This window comes from Orbicella faveolata, unplaced genomic scaffold (genome assembly GCF_042242905.1).
Source record: "Orbicella faveolata isolate gen_17 unplaced genomic scaffold, um_ofav_v1 contig_4, whole genome shotgun sequence".
Lineage (NCBI taxonomy): Eukaryota > Metazoa > Cnidaria > Anthozoa > Scleractinia > Merulinidae > Orbicella > Orbicella faveolata.
The window spans coordinates 5,024,135-5,041,849 of NW_028301569.1; the positions used below are offsets into that span (position 1 = coordinate 5,024,135).

General features: G+C 36.5%; 2 protein-coding genes across 2 annotated transcripts; both read right to left on the reverse strand.

Moving 5' to 3' along the window:
• Nucleotides 1–258: 258 nt before the first annotated feature.
• On the reverse strand, nt 259–1,359 carry LOC110041199 (beta-1 adrenergic receptor-like). Its single transcript, XM_020746480.2, has one exon. The coding sequence runs from the start codon at nt 1,342–1,344 to the stop codon at nt 292–294; it is 1,053 nt and encodes a 350-aa protein (XP_020602139.2). The 5' UTR covers nt 1,345–1,359; the 3' UTR covers nt 259–291.
• A 4,754-nt stretch (nt 1,360–6,113) lies between these two features.
• Nucleotides 6,114–11,785, reverse strand: LOC110041150 (uncharacterized). The gene has a single exon (XM_020746426.2). It carries the CDS (start codon nt 9,928–9,930, stop codon nt 8,878–8,880), a length of 1,053 nt encoding a protein of 350 aa, XP_020602085.2. The 5' UTR covers nt 9,931–11,785; the 3' UTR covers nt 6,114–8,877.
• Between the last annotated feature and the right edge of the window lie 5,930 nt (nt 11,786–17,715).

Here is a 17,715-nt window from a genome sequence, read left to right on the forward strand (position 1 = left end):
TGATAATCTTGTTGTCAACGTTAGAGGAATAGAAAATTATAGGTAAAAAAACTAACACTATTAACATTCTTGTAAAGTATATTTTTCTATTTTCTTGTCTACCCCGTATAAATGACAAAAGATCCCACTTCATCAGTAACAAACAAGGACAACAAAATTGAAACTTTTACAGTAAGAAAGCACGCTTCCATTTCTTTTTCACAACTAATTGCGTGTCTGACGTTTGCGTCTTCTAATCCATTTTTTTTTTTAATGTAATTTTCTTTGTTTTTATCCCAGAGGTGTCTCTTCTCATCCGCCATGCGGCTCTGCTCGTCTTGTCGGTTCGTAATTATCGTTCAATGTGTGATTTCCTGGTCCTGTATTGACAATAACGTTGACTCCTATCTGTCTTGTTCCAAATATCTTCCGTTCAAGTTCCTCAGCTTGTGCAGTAGTTTTTCGTGGCAACAACTGGATGAAAGCTACGCGAAAATGTCTTATTCTAAAAGCGTAAATCAATGGATTAAACAGCGAATTCAGAACTGGCAATAGACTAAAAACATACACAGCAGTAACCCTTATAATAGGAGGAACTCTTTCCTTGAAAGAAACCAGAATAACAAGCAAAATATTTGATGGAATATAACACAATAAAAGAACTAGCAGTACAACAACAGTCGTGTAAAAAGCTTTCTTTTTCTTGAGTAACTTTTCCTTGGCTTCCAACGAAACTTGGTTAGCTGCAATCTGTTTCTTATTGCGACAGACTTCCTTGTATACTGAAACATTAAAGTAAATGGGGAAAATGAGAAGCAGCGATTCAGAAACTGCTACAACTTCAGTGGGCAAAAGGTTTTCGACGGAAAAGATTATGGCTGCAGCCCACGCCAGACAAGAAGCTAAGATGATCCGAACTTCAGTGATCACGGCCTCGTATGTGAAGGGATGTTTAATCGCAACATAACGTTCGGCGCTCATCAAAACCAAATGATGAATTGAAGCCAGTATACATATAAATGTGGTGGTTGTTGATACATCGGTTATAGTGCAAAACATCAGCTCGCCTTTGAGAAGTAAGCTTGTCGCGGTAATATGTAGAGTTTGGACAACTAGTCCAACTATAAGATCGGTTGTGGATAAGCAGGCGAGTGCTATGTTAGATTTGGTGCGAAGCTGCTGTTTGGTTTTCACTACAACCATCACCAGGATGTTAAGCACAGTGGTGAGAGGACAGGTGAGAACGTTCACGACGATTCTGAAGATTAATACAGCGCGAACATCAGGAGAAATGTTTTTGAGATTTATAGAATAAAGGGAATTACCACAACTAGAGACTGTGGTGTTGAATGCAGTGTGATTCATATTTGCTCGATTCTGACTTGTCAAGGCCTCGTATTTTTGCGTTGTTGAAATGGCTTAATTGTCAGCGTTTTGCACTTTACACACTTGTATTTAATTGGTTTGAGCATGCATTGGTCAATATTCTCTCATTTTTTCTTTCATTTGGAGCAATGCTTTAATCATCTGCTCTCGATTTCCTGAGCTTAATTTATATTGGCATCATTTCATTTTCAAAGTATAATTAAGTATCTAGTAATTTTAATCTTCAATGCACATATTGGGCAGAATTTATGATGCACCGTAATAAATCAAGACTTTGAATGGAAAAAAAAGTATTCAGTAGAGATGGAACAATAAACTCCAAATAGAAAACACTTTGTGATGGGATTTGAGACCGCTAAGTGCTATTTCAAAGTTTATTCAGAATATTTTTTTGCTATAGGACTATTACGAAAGCGGTGTTTTCCAATGCTTGACACCTTAAGCATTTCTCTTTCCTCGTCTTCTGTGCTAAGAATTTAAGTAATAGAAATTAAATATCTCAAATAGTCCTGCGTTTACCAAGATTGTGCGATTTAAATTTCTGTCTGACATCTACCCAACATAAGTGTCCTTCTTTTCGGAATTGGAAACAGTGTTGTTTTGTTCATTTTGTTGCATTAAAAAAAAAAAAGATCTGTGTTACCTTTGAAGTTATCCGATATACAGAATTTGATTATTAGTTTGCTCTATTAATAATGTTGCTTATTTTCGTTAGTCGTTTAGGTTGCAGCCATTTTTGCAGCCATTCTAACAGCGTGCAAGAAACTAGTTCAAAAATTGTTCTTTTTTTGAACTTACTTCTAACGTTAGCTATATTTCTGCCTTTAGTTTTTAAATCAAAGTGTTCGCTATTTCTTGTGTGTACCGCCTAGATGGAGGCGCGGTCTACAAAAAGAACAAGATCACTTTCCAACCATCTTCAGCGGCTAAGTGTGCTCCATAAAGAATGGGTAAGTAATAAAATTCAAACAATAGTTTGCACTGAACCGCAATGTATTGGTAAATAGTTATTCAAGTTGTAATAAGTTTGAAAAGCTTCGCTCAAAGGACTTTTGAGTGCCCAGTCATTTAAGACGGAATACTAATTACATCGGCAGTTACACCAAATATTATTTCTTAACCTTCATCTGCTCTATCTGCAGTTTTCATTTAACATCATTGGTACTTTACATTTTATTTTGCTACTTTCCTCAGAAAAAAAAAATTGCAAGCGATATATAACAAATTAAAAAGCCTTGACTGTACTTCGTTCTGTTGTAAAGAGAGCAGGCGGTAAAACACGAAAGAAACACGAGGTACGTAGTCAAGTGTTTCTTCCTGCTTCTTGATTGCTCTACTTCTTCCTAAGTGCTTTACAACAGAACTGAGCACGCTGTTAGAATGGCTGCAAAAATGGCTGCAACCTAAACGATTAACGAAAATAAGCAACATTATTAATAGAGCAAACTAATAATCAAGTTCCGTATATCGGATAACTTCAAAGGTAACACAGATTTTTTTTTAAATGCAACAAAATGAACAAAACATTGTTTTCAATTCCGAAAAGAAGGACACTTAAGGTGGGTAGATGTCAGACAGAAATTTAAATCGCACAATCTTGGTAAACGCAGGACTATTTGAGATATTTAATTTCTATTACTTAAATTCTTAGCACAGAAGACGAGGAAAGAGAAATGCTTAAGGTGTCAAGCATTGGAAAACACCGCTTTCGTAATAGTCCTATAGAAACAATATTTTGAATAAACTTTAGAAATTCATAAAACAAATATTAAAAGAAATAGATAAAGAATCCATAGCTTTCACACACATTCAGCTAATATTTTCAACCCAGACTTTATTTTCAAAACGAGGAAAAGTGGCGTCAACGTGTATCTGTTCTCTGAGAAAGCACGCTAAAATAAGCAAATCAGAATCCTTGTTAGGAATATTCAAATAATTGGCTAACAAGACAACAGCTCTCAATCAAAAACTGGACTTTTCCAATGGAACTGACGAAACAAAGAGCTCAAAGCTTGCGGATGAAAATGCGAAATTCTGAGCTGTATTTGAAAGGAGTTACAGGTATCTACGGCTTGCAGCAAGATTGCCCGGAGCGTTTACTTTGGGTCAGATTTGTCAAATCTCCGAAGCAAAAATTCAAAATTTAACTTATCGTGCATATTTTTTTTTTCTGATAGAGCACGCTGTTTAAGCCAATAAGAGCGCGCGTTATATGGAGACCTCATCATAAATAAAATTAAATAAGGATGGAATTAACTCAAATAAAATATAATGACCGTTTTTTTCATCCCTGTTATTTTTGGTCAAACAGCTGTAAGGTAATGCGTATCAGCTGTTAAGGAGAAGGAAACAAATCATTTTCTTTTAATTTATTTTTTTCGCTAATTTTCCCCTCGCCGTTCCCGCCGATTCCCCTCAATTTTGAAATAATTGATTTTGTGCCGAAAAATGAACTTGTTGTGGTCCATATAGAGAAAAGAATAAAGGAGTTGCCAGTAATCGGATACACGTGTCTGCGCAAAGAACTCTGGGATCGTCAGGGGGCAAACATTGCAAGTCGCTAGAAGGAGTCAGTTGTACAGCGAAAAGTTGATTCGTGATACAGAAAAACTGTTTTGGAGAAAGTTCAACCCTTTTTCGCCGTCTTTTTATCGCAAATTTGGGCAATGTTCATACGTGGAGAATGTTTTTTTTTTTTTTTTTTTTTTTAATAACCGTGAAATATGTGATAAAATCTACAGATAAACTCCCTTGCATCCGTGAGGTTTATTGTGAAATTTACATCGTGTAATGGTCTGAAAATATTACAAAATATTTATTAATTAGGTATAAATCGAGAGGAAATAACCCAGTTAAGCTTTTTAAGCTGTGCACGGGCTACTTTTGGGTATTTTGAACCTCAGATAAACAAATAAAATTGGAAGTAATCCCGGTGGCGATCATTGTGCTGTGTGGGGTTGATTAAAATGAGTAGACAGACTCATGCTTGTTGGCTATTGTGTCGTTCAAAGACTTTGTTTTGCTTTTAAAAGCACATCTCTAAGCGATATTCCTTTTCTAATATCCTATCGAGGATGGCTCCTGAATATCTCTTTGAGTATTTGTATTTAAAATTGCCATTTGTCCGTGATCATGCATTTCAAATTTTCGTAAAGACGGTTGAATTTACGTGACGAACGGTAGAAGTTTCTCGTGCGTTCTCGTTTTCTTTAGAGCTTCTTTTCCGTCTTTATATTTAACTTTTCAGAGGGTCTTTTCTACCATTTGCTCCGGGTAGCCTCTCGAGAGAAGGCGTGTTTTGAAATTTTAAATATTCTCTTTAATGTAAATTTCACAATAAAACTCACGCAAGCAAGGGAGTTTATCGGTAGATTTTATCACATATTTCGTGGTTATTCAAACAAAAACTTACCTTTTCCACGTAACAACAATACCTAAATCCATTTACGATAAAACAACGGCGAAAAAAGGTTGATCTCTTCCGAAAATCGTTTTTGTTTTTGGACGTCGAAACTACTTTTCGCTATACGTTTCCTTCTAGCGACTTGCGATGTTTGCCCCCTGACGATCCCAGAGCTCTTTACGCAAACACGAGTAACCGATTACTGGCAACTCATTCATTACAGTGGAATTCAAATTATTAGAACCTCCGAGGAAAATGAAAATCAGTCTAAAATATCGCGTAGTTTCAGAAATTGAAGCAAAATATCGTCGCACACAATTGATAAAAAATAGGTCAATAGTACCTATTTGTAGAGCTCCTTTTCTGCAAGTTTACTGACCGAGCCGCAGTCGAGACCCACAAACCTGTAAAGAAAAAAAACGAGAGCAATATTCTTTGTTACGGACCGAATACTAGCTAGTTCAATTAGGTATTCATTATAATGGCTCTTTCTAATCTGCTGATAAATTGATGCGTTGTCACGATTCAATATCGGTAAACGCGCGCGTGAAAAGTAAGCATTTATTTATGTTTGACAAAGCAATTCATCAAAATTATTTCGTCAGTGGGTGATGTTTTCGGTCTGTATTGCAAAAATGTGGACCAAGTTCTCCTGATGTTAAAGTGCAATAAATCTAACCAGGTAATAATAGGCAATTGGCTGAGAAAATTAAAACCGCATTACAGCTAAAGGACGAGATTCGTCGGTTTCTATCCAAAATGTTGTATTTTTAGGTACTTTCTCGAATTTTTCCGCGTCAAAATTATGAGTGATCATATTTTTTTTAATACAGATATTTGTAGGCTAAACCTAGTACATTGAGCTGATAAAAGTCATAATTTATGGAGAGTTCCCGCGTTTGAAAAAAATACATTTGGCTATGTCAGCCAAAATGGCAAATACGTTTTCTAGAGGATAAGGAGATTGAGGAAAGAATTGTGCAAATTTTGGAGTTTGAATTTCCGGCCTTGTGTGGTTTTTGAGGTGCGCTTACAAAAAAAAAAAAAACTCTTCAAAAAATAAAGAAAGCGGGTCTGTCAAAATAAAGGCCATTTTCGTTCATTACATGTGTTGCTTGACTTGTCTGGCAAAAATGAAGGCAATTCATTAGCCACAAAAATTTGAGTGGTCGCTTTTTACATGGACACGCTCTTAATATGTACCTTAAAAAATAAATTGCTGTGCTATTTTCCCGGTTATTGGATATACTGAAGTTGTTTAGTCTATGGCCAATAATGTTGCCTACTTTCGCAATACATGTTTGTCGTTTCCGGTTTAGCCATCCAAACGGCCTGAAAGCAACTGTTTCGTTATTTATTTTTTTTTTTTAACTACGTTAGGTCCCACTTGATTGGGACCTGCAACTGTTTTTGATGTATATTGAGAATCACTAATCGCTGGCCAGGCTCGAATAAACTCAAGCCCTGTAACTTTGCCTAAAGAACACTTTTAGGGAATCACTTTCGAAAATATCATCCCGATTTTCTGCGGAGAATTTAAGTCTTTGAGAAATTCACCAAGAAACGGAAATACAACTTTCTGCCTCATTAAATACGCAAAAATATCGGGAAAAAAATGAGAAATATCTCGGTAATTGCACTGAAAAAAAAATGACAATATTAGAGCGCGGGATAAACTTAGCTTAAGAGCTTTACCTTTCTTCTATCCAACAATAGAAAGTTTTGATTTTTTAAAACGTCAGACACTTTTAAAGGAAGAACGCGTACGGACAACACTACGAAATAGTATTCAAATGAATATGAAAGCAGCTTCAGTTACGTTTTCCGTGTTTTTAAGCGTTCGCCTTAAGGTTACTTCCCACCTTCGCGGGTGCCCTTCGGGAAAAAAATCGTACGCGCGCTAGTTTCAATAAAACCCAAACAAACTATATATCATAAGAAAGCTTAATAAATGTACTTTACGAAAAAATACAATTTCAGCAATGCTTTCTTTTAGGAAGTGTCAGGAGGCGGTAAGGCGTGAAACGATCGAGGCTTCTTCTATTCAATTTATCGGCTATCGGATTCTGCAGTACGAGCAAAATGGCTGCACAGTCTTATTCACAAGGCATCAATCGACGAAAGCGTGTCGGGCTTTTTCGATATTCTGATTGGTTGTCTAGATATCCACATCTAAAGTTGGAGTAGCTAAAAATATGCGAGACGTGTTGCGTAAATGGACGCCACGGGAAAAATGTGTTAAATATCAAAATTTTCCGACAAACTTTGATTTGTCATTATCTCTGGAATGTTCTGGCGAAATTTCACGAAAATCCGTCAAATCTGCATACCCTATAAATTCGCTCAAAGTGGATGTATTCCGCCAAAAATCAAATGCGAGATTTTAGCTGGTAAAGGTCCGTAAACAACTCGCGCCACGCCCGGAGATTATCACGCCTAATAAAACCGCAAACCAATGGAACAACAGGACCTCCTAGTGTCTATGACAATAGATCAAGATTTCCCGGGAAAAGCATCGCATTGCAACATTTTTTTTTTTTTTTTTTTTTTTTTTTATCTCGCTCAGTGGAGTTCAATTTAGGACGGCGACGTAATATAAAGGGCAAAGACGCTAAAGGTAAAGGCAAAGGCGAAACCCGCGCCAAAATTGTTTAAAGCGGAAAGTGTGCCGCTGAAAAAACAAGACGTTAAGGAATCGACGGACAGCTTATAAAAATACCCTTACCGCTGAAATGAGTTCCCTAGGGTAGGTTTCATTTTGTTCATCGCTTGTTCGCAGCCTGCATTGACGTTGACTTTGATTATTAAGCTGCTTGTTCCGAGCTTTTTCTTTCTTCTTTGGGCCGATTTTTTTTCCTTTTCTTGACCCAAGGACTTTTTTCTGCTTTTGATTTTTCGATAGGAGTTAGCGTAAAGAACTTTCACGTGGGAATTTTTGTACGTGATGTAAATAAAACTATGCAAATGCCACGAAATACGAGCGATGAGCGTTTGCCGCGAAAATTTCCCCAGGGTTCTCGCCCGTTGACAAGATTATGACGCCTTCCTTGTTTATTAACTTTATTTGAAAATACGTTTTTCTAAAGAACTCGGCCGCTTTTTGAGATTTTTAATGTTTTTCCTTTGGAAACACTAGATAAAATGACGAACTTAAATTTTGTCAAATAAAAGAAAAAACGATTTTTGGCCTCTGAATGTGGGAAGTAACCTTAAGAGGGACGAAGTCAGTGTGACGCCGTCTTGACCGACTAATCTGTGTCAATAAGGGATGATTCCAAGGAAAAATAAAAAGACATAAATGAAAAATAGTAGTTAAAAATTAAACAACTGTTTGTGCGCGGAGGAAATTTCATCGTATTTACACGCTTAAATTGCAGTTTAAAAAGATTAGCTGAAAAGACTTTTTAGTGTCTGTTGAGCTTGAACGAAAAATTAATTACTAGGGCGGTTACACGAATGTTTTTCTTAACTCTCGTCCGCTGTCGCTTTAACTTTCATTTAACAGTAGTGTCATGTTAAAATGTCATTGGTAGTTTGCTATCTCATTGGTTTTTAAAATTGAAAGAATTGAAAAATTGAAAAAAAAAAAAAAAAATTAAGGCGAATTCAACTGAGATCAAGTCAAATAAGCGATTGTTTTGTTTTTTTACATAAAGCGGTTACTTTCCGTTAAACATCTGTCAGATAGTGTACGTCAGCTGTTTATGATCCACACCTAAGAACAAAAATGTTTTATACGCATTTTAGCGCAGGAAATGAAAACAGTTTCAAACTGCCCTCATTTAAGTCTAGTCTTGCAAAAAGCGAAGAGGGCGAGCTATAATGAAGTTTGCTGGGTTTACGGTTTTGTTTTGTTTTCTTGTTTCGCCTTTACCTTTGTCCTTCAATGATCAGATTTTTTACGACTATTCCAATTTAAAATACTTACTTTTGTGTAGCAAAATGATAATTTTGTTGTCAAAGGAAAGAAAAATTGAAACTTATGGATTTAAAAACTGACACAAACTTTAGGAATGAACGCTTCCATTCCTTTTTAACTACTGCTTGGGTGTCCGTCTTTGTCTTCTACAATTTTTGGTGACTTTTTATTACAGAAGTGTTTCTTCTCATCAACCATGTAGCTCTGCTTGCCTTGTCGATTCGTGTTCATCTTTCAATGTCTGATTTCCTTGTCCTGCATCAACATTACCATTGACTCCAATCTGTCTTAGTCCAAAGATTTTCTTTTCCACTTCCTCAGCTTGTGAAATAGTTTTTTTTCTTGTCAACAACTGAATAAAAGCTACGCGGAAATATCTAATTCTAAAAGCGTAAATCAACGGATTAAACAACGAATTCAGAATTGGAAATAAAGTAGAGGTAAACAAAGTAGTAACCATTACATTGGAAAGGACCTTTTCCTTGAAAGAGACCATAATAGCAGAACAGATACTTGATGGAACATAACACAGCAAAATAACTAGCAGCACGATAGTTGTTGTGTAAAAAGCCTTTCTTTTCTTGAGTAATCTTTCCTTGGTTTCTAAGGAAACTTGGTTAGCTGCAATTTGTTTTTGGTTGCGAAGGACTTCTTTGTATACAGAGACATTGAAGTAAACGGGGAGAATGATAAGCAGCGTTTCACAAACTATTACAATCACTGCGTACGGATGGCCTATGATGTAAAGGATGATGGCTGCAGCCCACGCCAAAGCAGACGCCATGATGATGCGAACTTCAGTGACCTGGGTCTCGTGTGTGAAGGGGTGTTTTATTGCAACATAACGCTCGGCGCTCATTAAGACTATGTGATGCAGTGAAGCCAGAGAGCATATAGATGTGGTAATTGTTGCTATATCGGTTATGGTACAGAACATGATGTCACCTCTGAGAAGAGAACTTGCGCTGAAAATGTGTATTGGTTGAAGAAATAGTCCAACTATAAGATCAGTTGTGGACAAGCAGGCGAGTGCTGTGTTAGATTTAGTGCGAAGCTGTCGATTTGTTATAACTGCAACCATCACCAGGATGTTGAGTACAGTGGTAAGAGGACAGGTGAGAGTGTTCCCGACGATTCTGACGATTGATACAGCGCGAACATCAGGGGAAATGTTTGCGAGATTTATAGAATAAAGGGAATTACCGCAACTAGAGACTGTGCTGTTGAATGCAGTGTGATTCATATTTGCTCGATTCTGACTTGTCAAGGCCTCGTAACGTTTTCCAATTTGCCATTTAGATGGATTTAATTGTTTTGAAAAGGCACTGGTCAATATTTAGTGTCACTTTTCTCCTTGATTTGCATGGAGTAATGCGTTAATCACCGGATCACAATTTCACCAACTTAATTTACATTGCCATCATTTTTCTCATTTTCAAAATATAATTAAGTAATCAGTAATTTTAATCTGCAATACACAGATTGGGCAGAATTTATGACGCACTTAAGTCAAGATCCTGAATGGAAAATATTCAGTAGAGAAGACACAACAAACTCTAAATAGAAAACGTGATGGGATTTGGAACCGCTAAGTGCCATGTCAAAGCCCCTTTAAAGGTTGTTTCTATAAGGCTACTGCGAAAGCGGTGTTTTCCAAAATCCCGTCGTAATCTTGCTTTTATTAACACGTTTGGTTTTATCCTTTCTCGGCTTCTGTGCGAAGAGTTTAAGTAATGACAATTAAATATCTCAAATATTCATGCGTTTACCAAGAGTTAGTACTAATTTCCATTTCTGTCTGATATCTGCTCACCACAAGTGTCGCTGTTTTCCGAATAGGAAACAATGTTTTGTTGCATTAAAAATAAAAAAAAAAGTGTTACCTTTGAAGTTATCCGATTTACAGAACCTGATTAATAATGTTCTATGAAGTTGCTTACTTTCGTGAAATATATTTGTCGTTTTGGCATCGTTGCAACCATTCTAACAGCGTGCAAGAAACTGGTTGAAAAAGTTCTTTTCTCGAACTTAGTTCTAGCGTTATAGGTATTTTTCTGCCTTTGATTTTAGAATTTAAGCGTTCGCTATTTCTTGTGTTTCCCGTCTAGATCAAAACGCAGTCTTTAAAGAGAACAAGATCTATTGCTAACCATCTTTAGCGGCAAAGCATGGTCCGTAAAAATGGTTCTAGTAATAAAATAGACATTAGTTTGCACTGAACTGTAATTTACTGGTAAATAGTTATTTAAGATATAGTATAAAAAGCTTCGTTCAAAAGACTTTGGAGCGCCCAGTAAGTTTAGACGGAATACTAATTACATCGGCTTTCTTAAAATTAACCCTCGTCTGCTCTATCTGTAGTTAACATCATTGATCATTTACATTTTGTTTTGCTTTTCTCCCCAGGAAAAAAAAAAACCAACAAAGAGAAAAAACAAAAAATAAAAATAAAAATAAAAACCAAACACACACACACACACAAAAAAAAAAACAATTGCAAACTTTATTTGACAAATTATGAAGCCTTGACTGTGTTCTGCTCTGTTGTCAAGAACGCAGGAGGCGGTAGAGCACCAAAGAAACACGAGGCGTAGTCGAGTGTTTCTCCCTTCTTTTTTAGGCCTCTACTGCCTCTGAAGTGCTTTACAACAGAACAGAGCACGGTCAAGTCTTCTTTTAATATTTGTTTAATGATGAAGAATCCATTTATTTCCCCACACATTCGAATAATATTTTCAACGCAAACGTCACTTTAAAAACGAGGAAATCGAAAGGTGGCGTCAGCGCGCATCTGTTGTTCTATAGAATTGTTCAAATAAACTAAAAAGACAACAGCTGTCAATCACAAAAAGGACTTAAGAGCAGCTTCGCCTAAATATCAACTAGACTTGGAAACAGCGAAAAAATCAAATTTCTTCAAACTCGCCCAGAATGAAGCCCTACGGGCACTAGTTACAAAAATATTGTTTTAAGTTCGATAAATCAAAAATTATTTTTTTTACGCAATTTTTTCGTTCGATGCCCCAAATCGGCCAAAATCGATCGAAAATGAGCGGCATATTCAGAGGCTCGTAAACTCAAAAGTAAATATCTTCATAACAAACTGATTGCACGTTGTATTTTTACTTCCTTTGTTGTATATTTAGAGCTAAACAGATCGCGATTTGATTAGAAGTAAAATATTTGACGAATTTTCTAAGTTAACAACCCAAGACAGCTTAACAAGAGGTCTACATTTAGCCTATTTTCAAATGTTAAAAAGGCGTTCTGGTACACGGCTTTTCCCAAAACGACTAGTTTGGTCTGAAAGAGCATTGTTTCTTCTTCAAATTAGTGAAATAAAATTTTTGGGTAAATAAAATCGCGAGCGCTGAGATAGCGAACTAAATGCAGCACTTCTTCGTGAAAACGTGACCTTTGACGCAAGCGTAACGGAAACCGATTACTGCAAGAAAACCCGGAAGAAAAGCAAACGCTTCGTTATTTTGAAACATTTTCTAGTGATTTCTCGCCGAAACCATTATTGCAAGGAACTATTTCCAGATATGAAATCTTACAGGGTCAAAGAAGGAGCTAAAGAACGCATTTTGACACAATAACTTTGTTTGCTGAGAATTGAAGTCAGTGACCGTTAACGAATTCCAGTCAAATTTGCGAACTTGGAGTATGTTAGCCGATACTTACCTGAATATTTATATTTATAGCAGAATCGTCTTCTTGCATTAACCTTCAAAAGACGCTGGATCCAGCTTTGGAAACCTCTAAAAGAAGAAATGATTAATGTTCCGTGACCTGCCCGCTACTATAAATTCCATGCACATGCCGACCGCACGTTTGTCGTAAAACTAACTGAACTCCACTGACAGTTTCCATAGGCAACCCCAAAATAAACAATCCCGCAAAATGTAAAGTGAAATTGGCTGTCTTCGGGAACAGTTAGAAGCTAGATTCAAGATCCATTGCCTTTAAAAAGTGCTTGATTTTACTTCGTTCACTCAGTAGTTACTGTCACGTTCGAATGCTGTGTATCAGTCACGCCAAAACACTGCGGACCGTCAGACTGAGTAAGCTTCCCATACAAAGTCTTTTACGCGTTTGTCTATTGAATCAAAAGTCACATACAGCACTTGTGCTGCCTGTGGATAAATGACAAACTTTCAGATATATTGAACAACATTTTGTAACTAGCGCCCAAAAAAATGAGTCAAAATTAAAGGCCCAAACAAGTCTGCACGGTCTGCAGTATTTTGGCGTGACCGATTCGCGGTATTCGAACGTGACAGTAAGAAATACTGCGTGAACAAAGTCGACGCAAACAAATAAAATCAAGCACTTTTTAAAGGTAATGGATCTTGAATCTAGCTTCTAACTGTTCCCGAAGACAGCCAATTTCACTTTACATTTTGCGGAATTGTTTATTTTGGGGTTCCCTATGGAAACTGCCAGTGGAGTCCAGTTAGTTTTACGACAAACATGCGGTCGGCATGTGCATGGAATTTATAGCAGCTGGCAGGTCACGGAACATTAAACATTTGTTTCCAAATGTGGATCCAGCTTCTTTTGAAGGTTAATCCAAGAAGACGACTCTTCTATAAATCAGTATAAATATTCAGGTAAGTATCGGCTAACATACTCCAAGTTCGCAAATCTCACTGGAATTCGTTAACGGTCATTGACTTCAATTCTCAGCAAACAAAGCCCTTGAAATGCGCCCTTTAGCTCCTTCTTTGACACTGTAAGATTTCATATCTGGAAATAGTTTCTTGCAATAATGGTTTCGGCGAGAAATCACTAGAAAATGTTTCAAAATAACGAAGCGTTTGCTTTTCTTCCGGGTTTTCTTACAGTATTTGGTTTCGTTACGCTTGGGTCAAAGGTCACGTTTTCAGGAAGAAGTGCTGCATTTAGTTCGCTATCTCAGCGCTCGCGATTTTATTTACCCAAAAATTTTATTTCACTAATCTGAAGAAGAAACAATGCTCTTTCAGACCAAACTAGTCGTTTTGGGAAAAGCCGTGTACCAGAGCGCCTTTTTGGCATTTGAAAATAGGCTAAATGTAGACCTCTCGTTTAGCTGTCTTGGGTCGTTAATTTAGAAAAATCGTGAAATATTCTAGTTCTAATCAAATCGCGATCTGTTTAGCTCTAAATATACAAGAAAGGAAGTAAAAATACAGCTTGCAATCAGTTTGTTATGAAGATATTTACTTTTGAGTTTACGAGCCTCTGAATATGCCGCTCATTTTCGATCGATTTTGGCCGATTTGGGGCATCGAAACGAAAAAATTGCGCAGAAAAATAATTTTTGATTTATCGAACTTAAAACAATATTTTTGTAACTAGTGCCCGTAGGGCTTCATTCTGGGCGAGTTTGAAGAAATTCGATTTTTTCGCTATTTCCAAGTCTAGTTGATATTTAGGCGAAGCTGCTCTTAAGGTGGCCGAGCACAGTTTTCGCGAGCGCTTTTGCTGATGCAATTAAGCGCGCGCACAGGGATTGCAAAAACAAACATGCCATCAATAGAGCGATCATTTTATTTACTCAACACCCGCACTATCTGTGCTATATTTCTCTATTATTGAACGCAGTGCGTTATTGATGGTTTTAGTCTTTTATTACAAAGATATGTCAGAAAAGGTAACGACGCAAAAAACCCAGCAATTCTCGGCTTTTTCTTTCTCACCGAAAGAACCCAGTTAAATGCAGCGCATGCGCAGTTGCTCGAAAAATTGAGACCGATTGCTTTTGCAGAAACTTGCCGATTTCTGACGATCCAGTAGTTAGAATTTCAAGAAATTTGGCAAAAAAAATAGTTCAGAAACCACGTGAATGATCTATCGCAAAAAACCTGAATTTTGACATAGGGAATTTTTAATAATACAGAACATGCAGTGAAAACGATTTACGGCGAATTACGAAAATCGCCTATGTCAAAATTTGATTAGAACAGTGTTGACAGAAGGGATTTAATGTCAATTCGTAGTGGGCAAATGATGAAAAAAATCTAACGACTGGATTTTTTTTAAATAAACAAAAACCATTTTTTAAGCCTTGTTTTTAACCAGCCCCGTTGCCATGGCAACAGCACACACCTTAGCCAAAATGCGAGAATAAACTTTTCTGTGATTAACCTTGACTCTTGCAAAAAACGGGCGCCAAAGCATAAATAGCTTAAAAGAAATGGTGAATTAGACATAGGCTCTTGAAAACTGTGTTCGGCCACCTTAAGCTAAACTTTCGGTTTCGAGTGGCTTTCGAGAAAAGTACGATCGTTTCAAGGTTCGCTTTTTAGTTTGATTTAAAAATAACGATCTAAAAGTTTCTAGGCCAGAGGATTCTGGACACATTCTGGCCCATGAAAACGTGCACTTTTCCAATGTAAATACGAAACAAAGAGCTCAAAGCTGACAGATGAAAATGCGAAATTCTGAGCTGTATTTGAAAAGAGCTAAATGTATTTAGGGCTTGCAGCAAGATTTCCCGGAACGTTTACTTTGGTTCAAATTTGTCAAATCTCCGATGTAGAAATTTAAAATTTAGTCTACCGTGCATCTTTTTTTTTTCTGATAAAGCAGGTTGTTTTAGCCAATTAGAGCGCGAATAAGAAAATAAGAATGGAATTAACTCAGATAAAATATAATGAGCGCATTTTTCATTCCCGCTATTTTTCGTCAAACAGCTGTAAGTTAATGTGTATCAACTGTTAAGGAGAAAAAACAATTAATCTGTATTATTATTATCAGTAATAGTAATTGGACGGAGTAACCGGGAGTAACCGCGCGAGAAATTTCAAAATTGGAGAGCGCGAAGCGCGAGGTCGGTAAGAAATTAAGAGCACGATTACTCCCTGAATTGTACGACACGAGGTCCAATTACTAATTAATCGTATCTATAGCAAATTTCGGAATTAAAAATGTCATTTGAGAAGACTTCTTTTGAGTAAAAACGTCTGTAGCGCTTTTCAAAAGCTTTGAAAACTGTGGGAAACAGTGCGAAGAAAGCCATTAAAGCGCGCGTAATTGACGTGCGAATCACGTGGGTATCCAGTTACAGGTGTCCAATTATGAAAAGTTCAAATTGGATGCAAGTAATTGGACACCCACGTGATCGCGCCCCGAATACGTGACCAATAGGCGCGCGGAGAACCAATCACGATTATTATTATCATCATCATCATCATCATCATTATCATTATTATTATTATTATTGAAATAATAATAAGATTTTTATTAAAAACCTATCGCTCTTTCTATTATTATTAATATTATTATTAATATTATTATTATTATTATCATTACCATATTTGAGACAAGAAATATAAGCGATAGAAACCGACGTTTCGGTGCATCTTGCGCCATTATCAAGGTTACATAATTAATTTGACTGCCTTGTTAATGAAATGCTGTGTATTCAAGATCTTAAACCAGCACTGAATGTGCAGTCTGACTCTCTTCGTGCTTAAGTATTCATGTAATTAGCTTGGCACTCTTTTATGCAAATTCGCTTCAACTTAGCCTCTTCACAAACCGCTCTTTATCTTTAATTACGTAACCTTGATAATGGCGCAAGATACACCGAAACGTCGGTTTCTATCACTTATATTTCTTGTTTCATGTATTTCCAAATCGTTTTTTATTATCATATCATGATGATAATGAAAGTCTGCCGTTTAAACGCTAACCGGGTGTGTGTCCACTAATTTTAGGAAAGTTGATGATGGCATGAGCTTGTGAATTAGTATTTTAGGATCTCATGATATTTTCTATTTTCATGAAAATTTTAGTCTACAATAGTGGAATGTGTGAAGATTTGTAAACAGGTTTTCTGAGGAGATTTTAATAAAGTTCTTGTTATATATTATTATCATTATCATTATCATTATCATTATCATTATCATTATCATTATCAATCATTATCATTATCATTATCATTATTATTACTATTTTTAATATTATTATTATTGTGCTGCTTTTACCCTCCCCGCTCAATATTTTTGAAATAATTAATTTTGTACAGAAAAAGGAACTTGTTGTAGGCCTTATAGAGAAAAAAATTACAGTGGAATTCAGATTATTAGAACCTCAAAGGAAAACGAAAATCAGTCCAGAAAAATTGCGTAGTTTGAGAATTCGTAGTAAAATATCGTCGCACACAATTGCTAAAAATAGGTCAATAGTACCTATTGATAGAGCTCCTTGTTTGCTAGTTTACTGACCGAGCCCCAGGCGAGACCCACAAACCTGCAAAAAAACAAAGAACGAGAGCAACATTCTTCATAACCTACCAAATAAGCTAATTTAATTAAGTATTTATTATAACAGCTCTTTCTAATTTGCTGATACATTGATGTGTTAATTGTCACGATTAAATGTCGGTAAACGCGCGCGCGAAAGGCAAGCATTTAATTACGTTTGACGAAGCAATTCGGCAAAATTATTCCGTCAGTGGTTGATGTTTTCAGTCTGCATTGCAAAAATGTGCACCAAGCTCTCATGGTGTTAAACCGCAATAAATCTCACCAGGTAATGTCAAGCAACTGGCTGAGAAAATTAAAACCGCATTTCAGCTAAAGGATGAGATCCGTCCGCTTCTACACAAAATGTTGTATTTTCAGGTACTTTCTCGAATTTTATTCCGCTTCAAAATTATGAGTGATTATACTTGTTTAGACAGATATTTGTAGCTTAAGCCTAGTACATTGCGCTGATAACAGTCGTCGTTTATCAAGAGGTCCTTCTTTTGAAAGGAATGTCTCTGTATGGAGGCTATGTCAGCCAAAATGGCAAATACGTTTTCTAGAGTATAAGGAAATAAAGGAAAGAATATCATGCAATAATTCTGGAAGAATTAAATCGTTTCCTTAAAATGACAGACCGAACTGTGCGATCTTTATATGTGCTACTTTTAAGAAAGTATAAGATAACCCCAACGCACGTACATGCTGCGAGGATTTTTTGCGGATGTTGGGCGGGGAAATGGCTTCCGAAATTCCCGAAATGTTTTGTGCTTTTGGCCCACAACTCAATA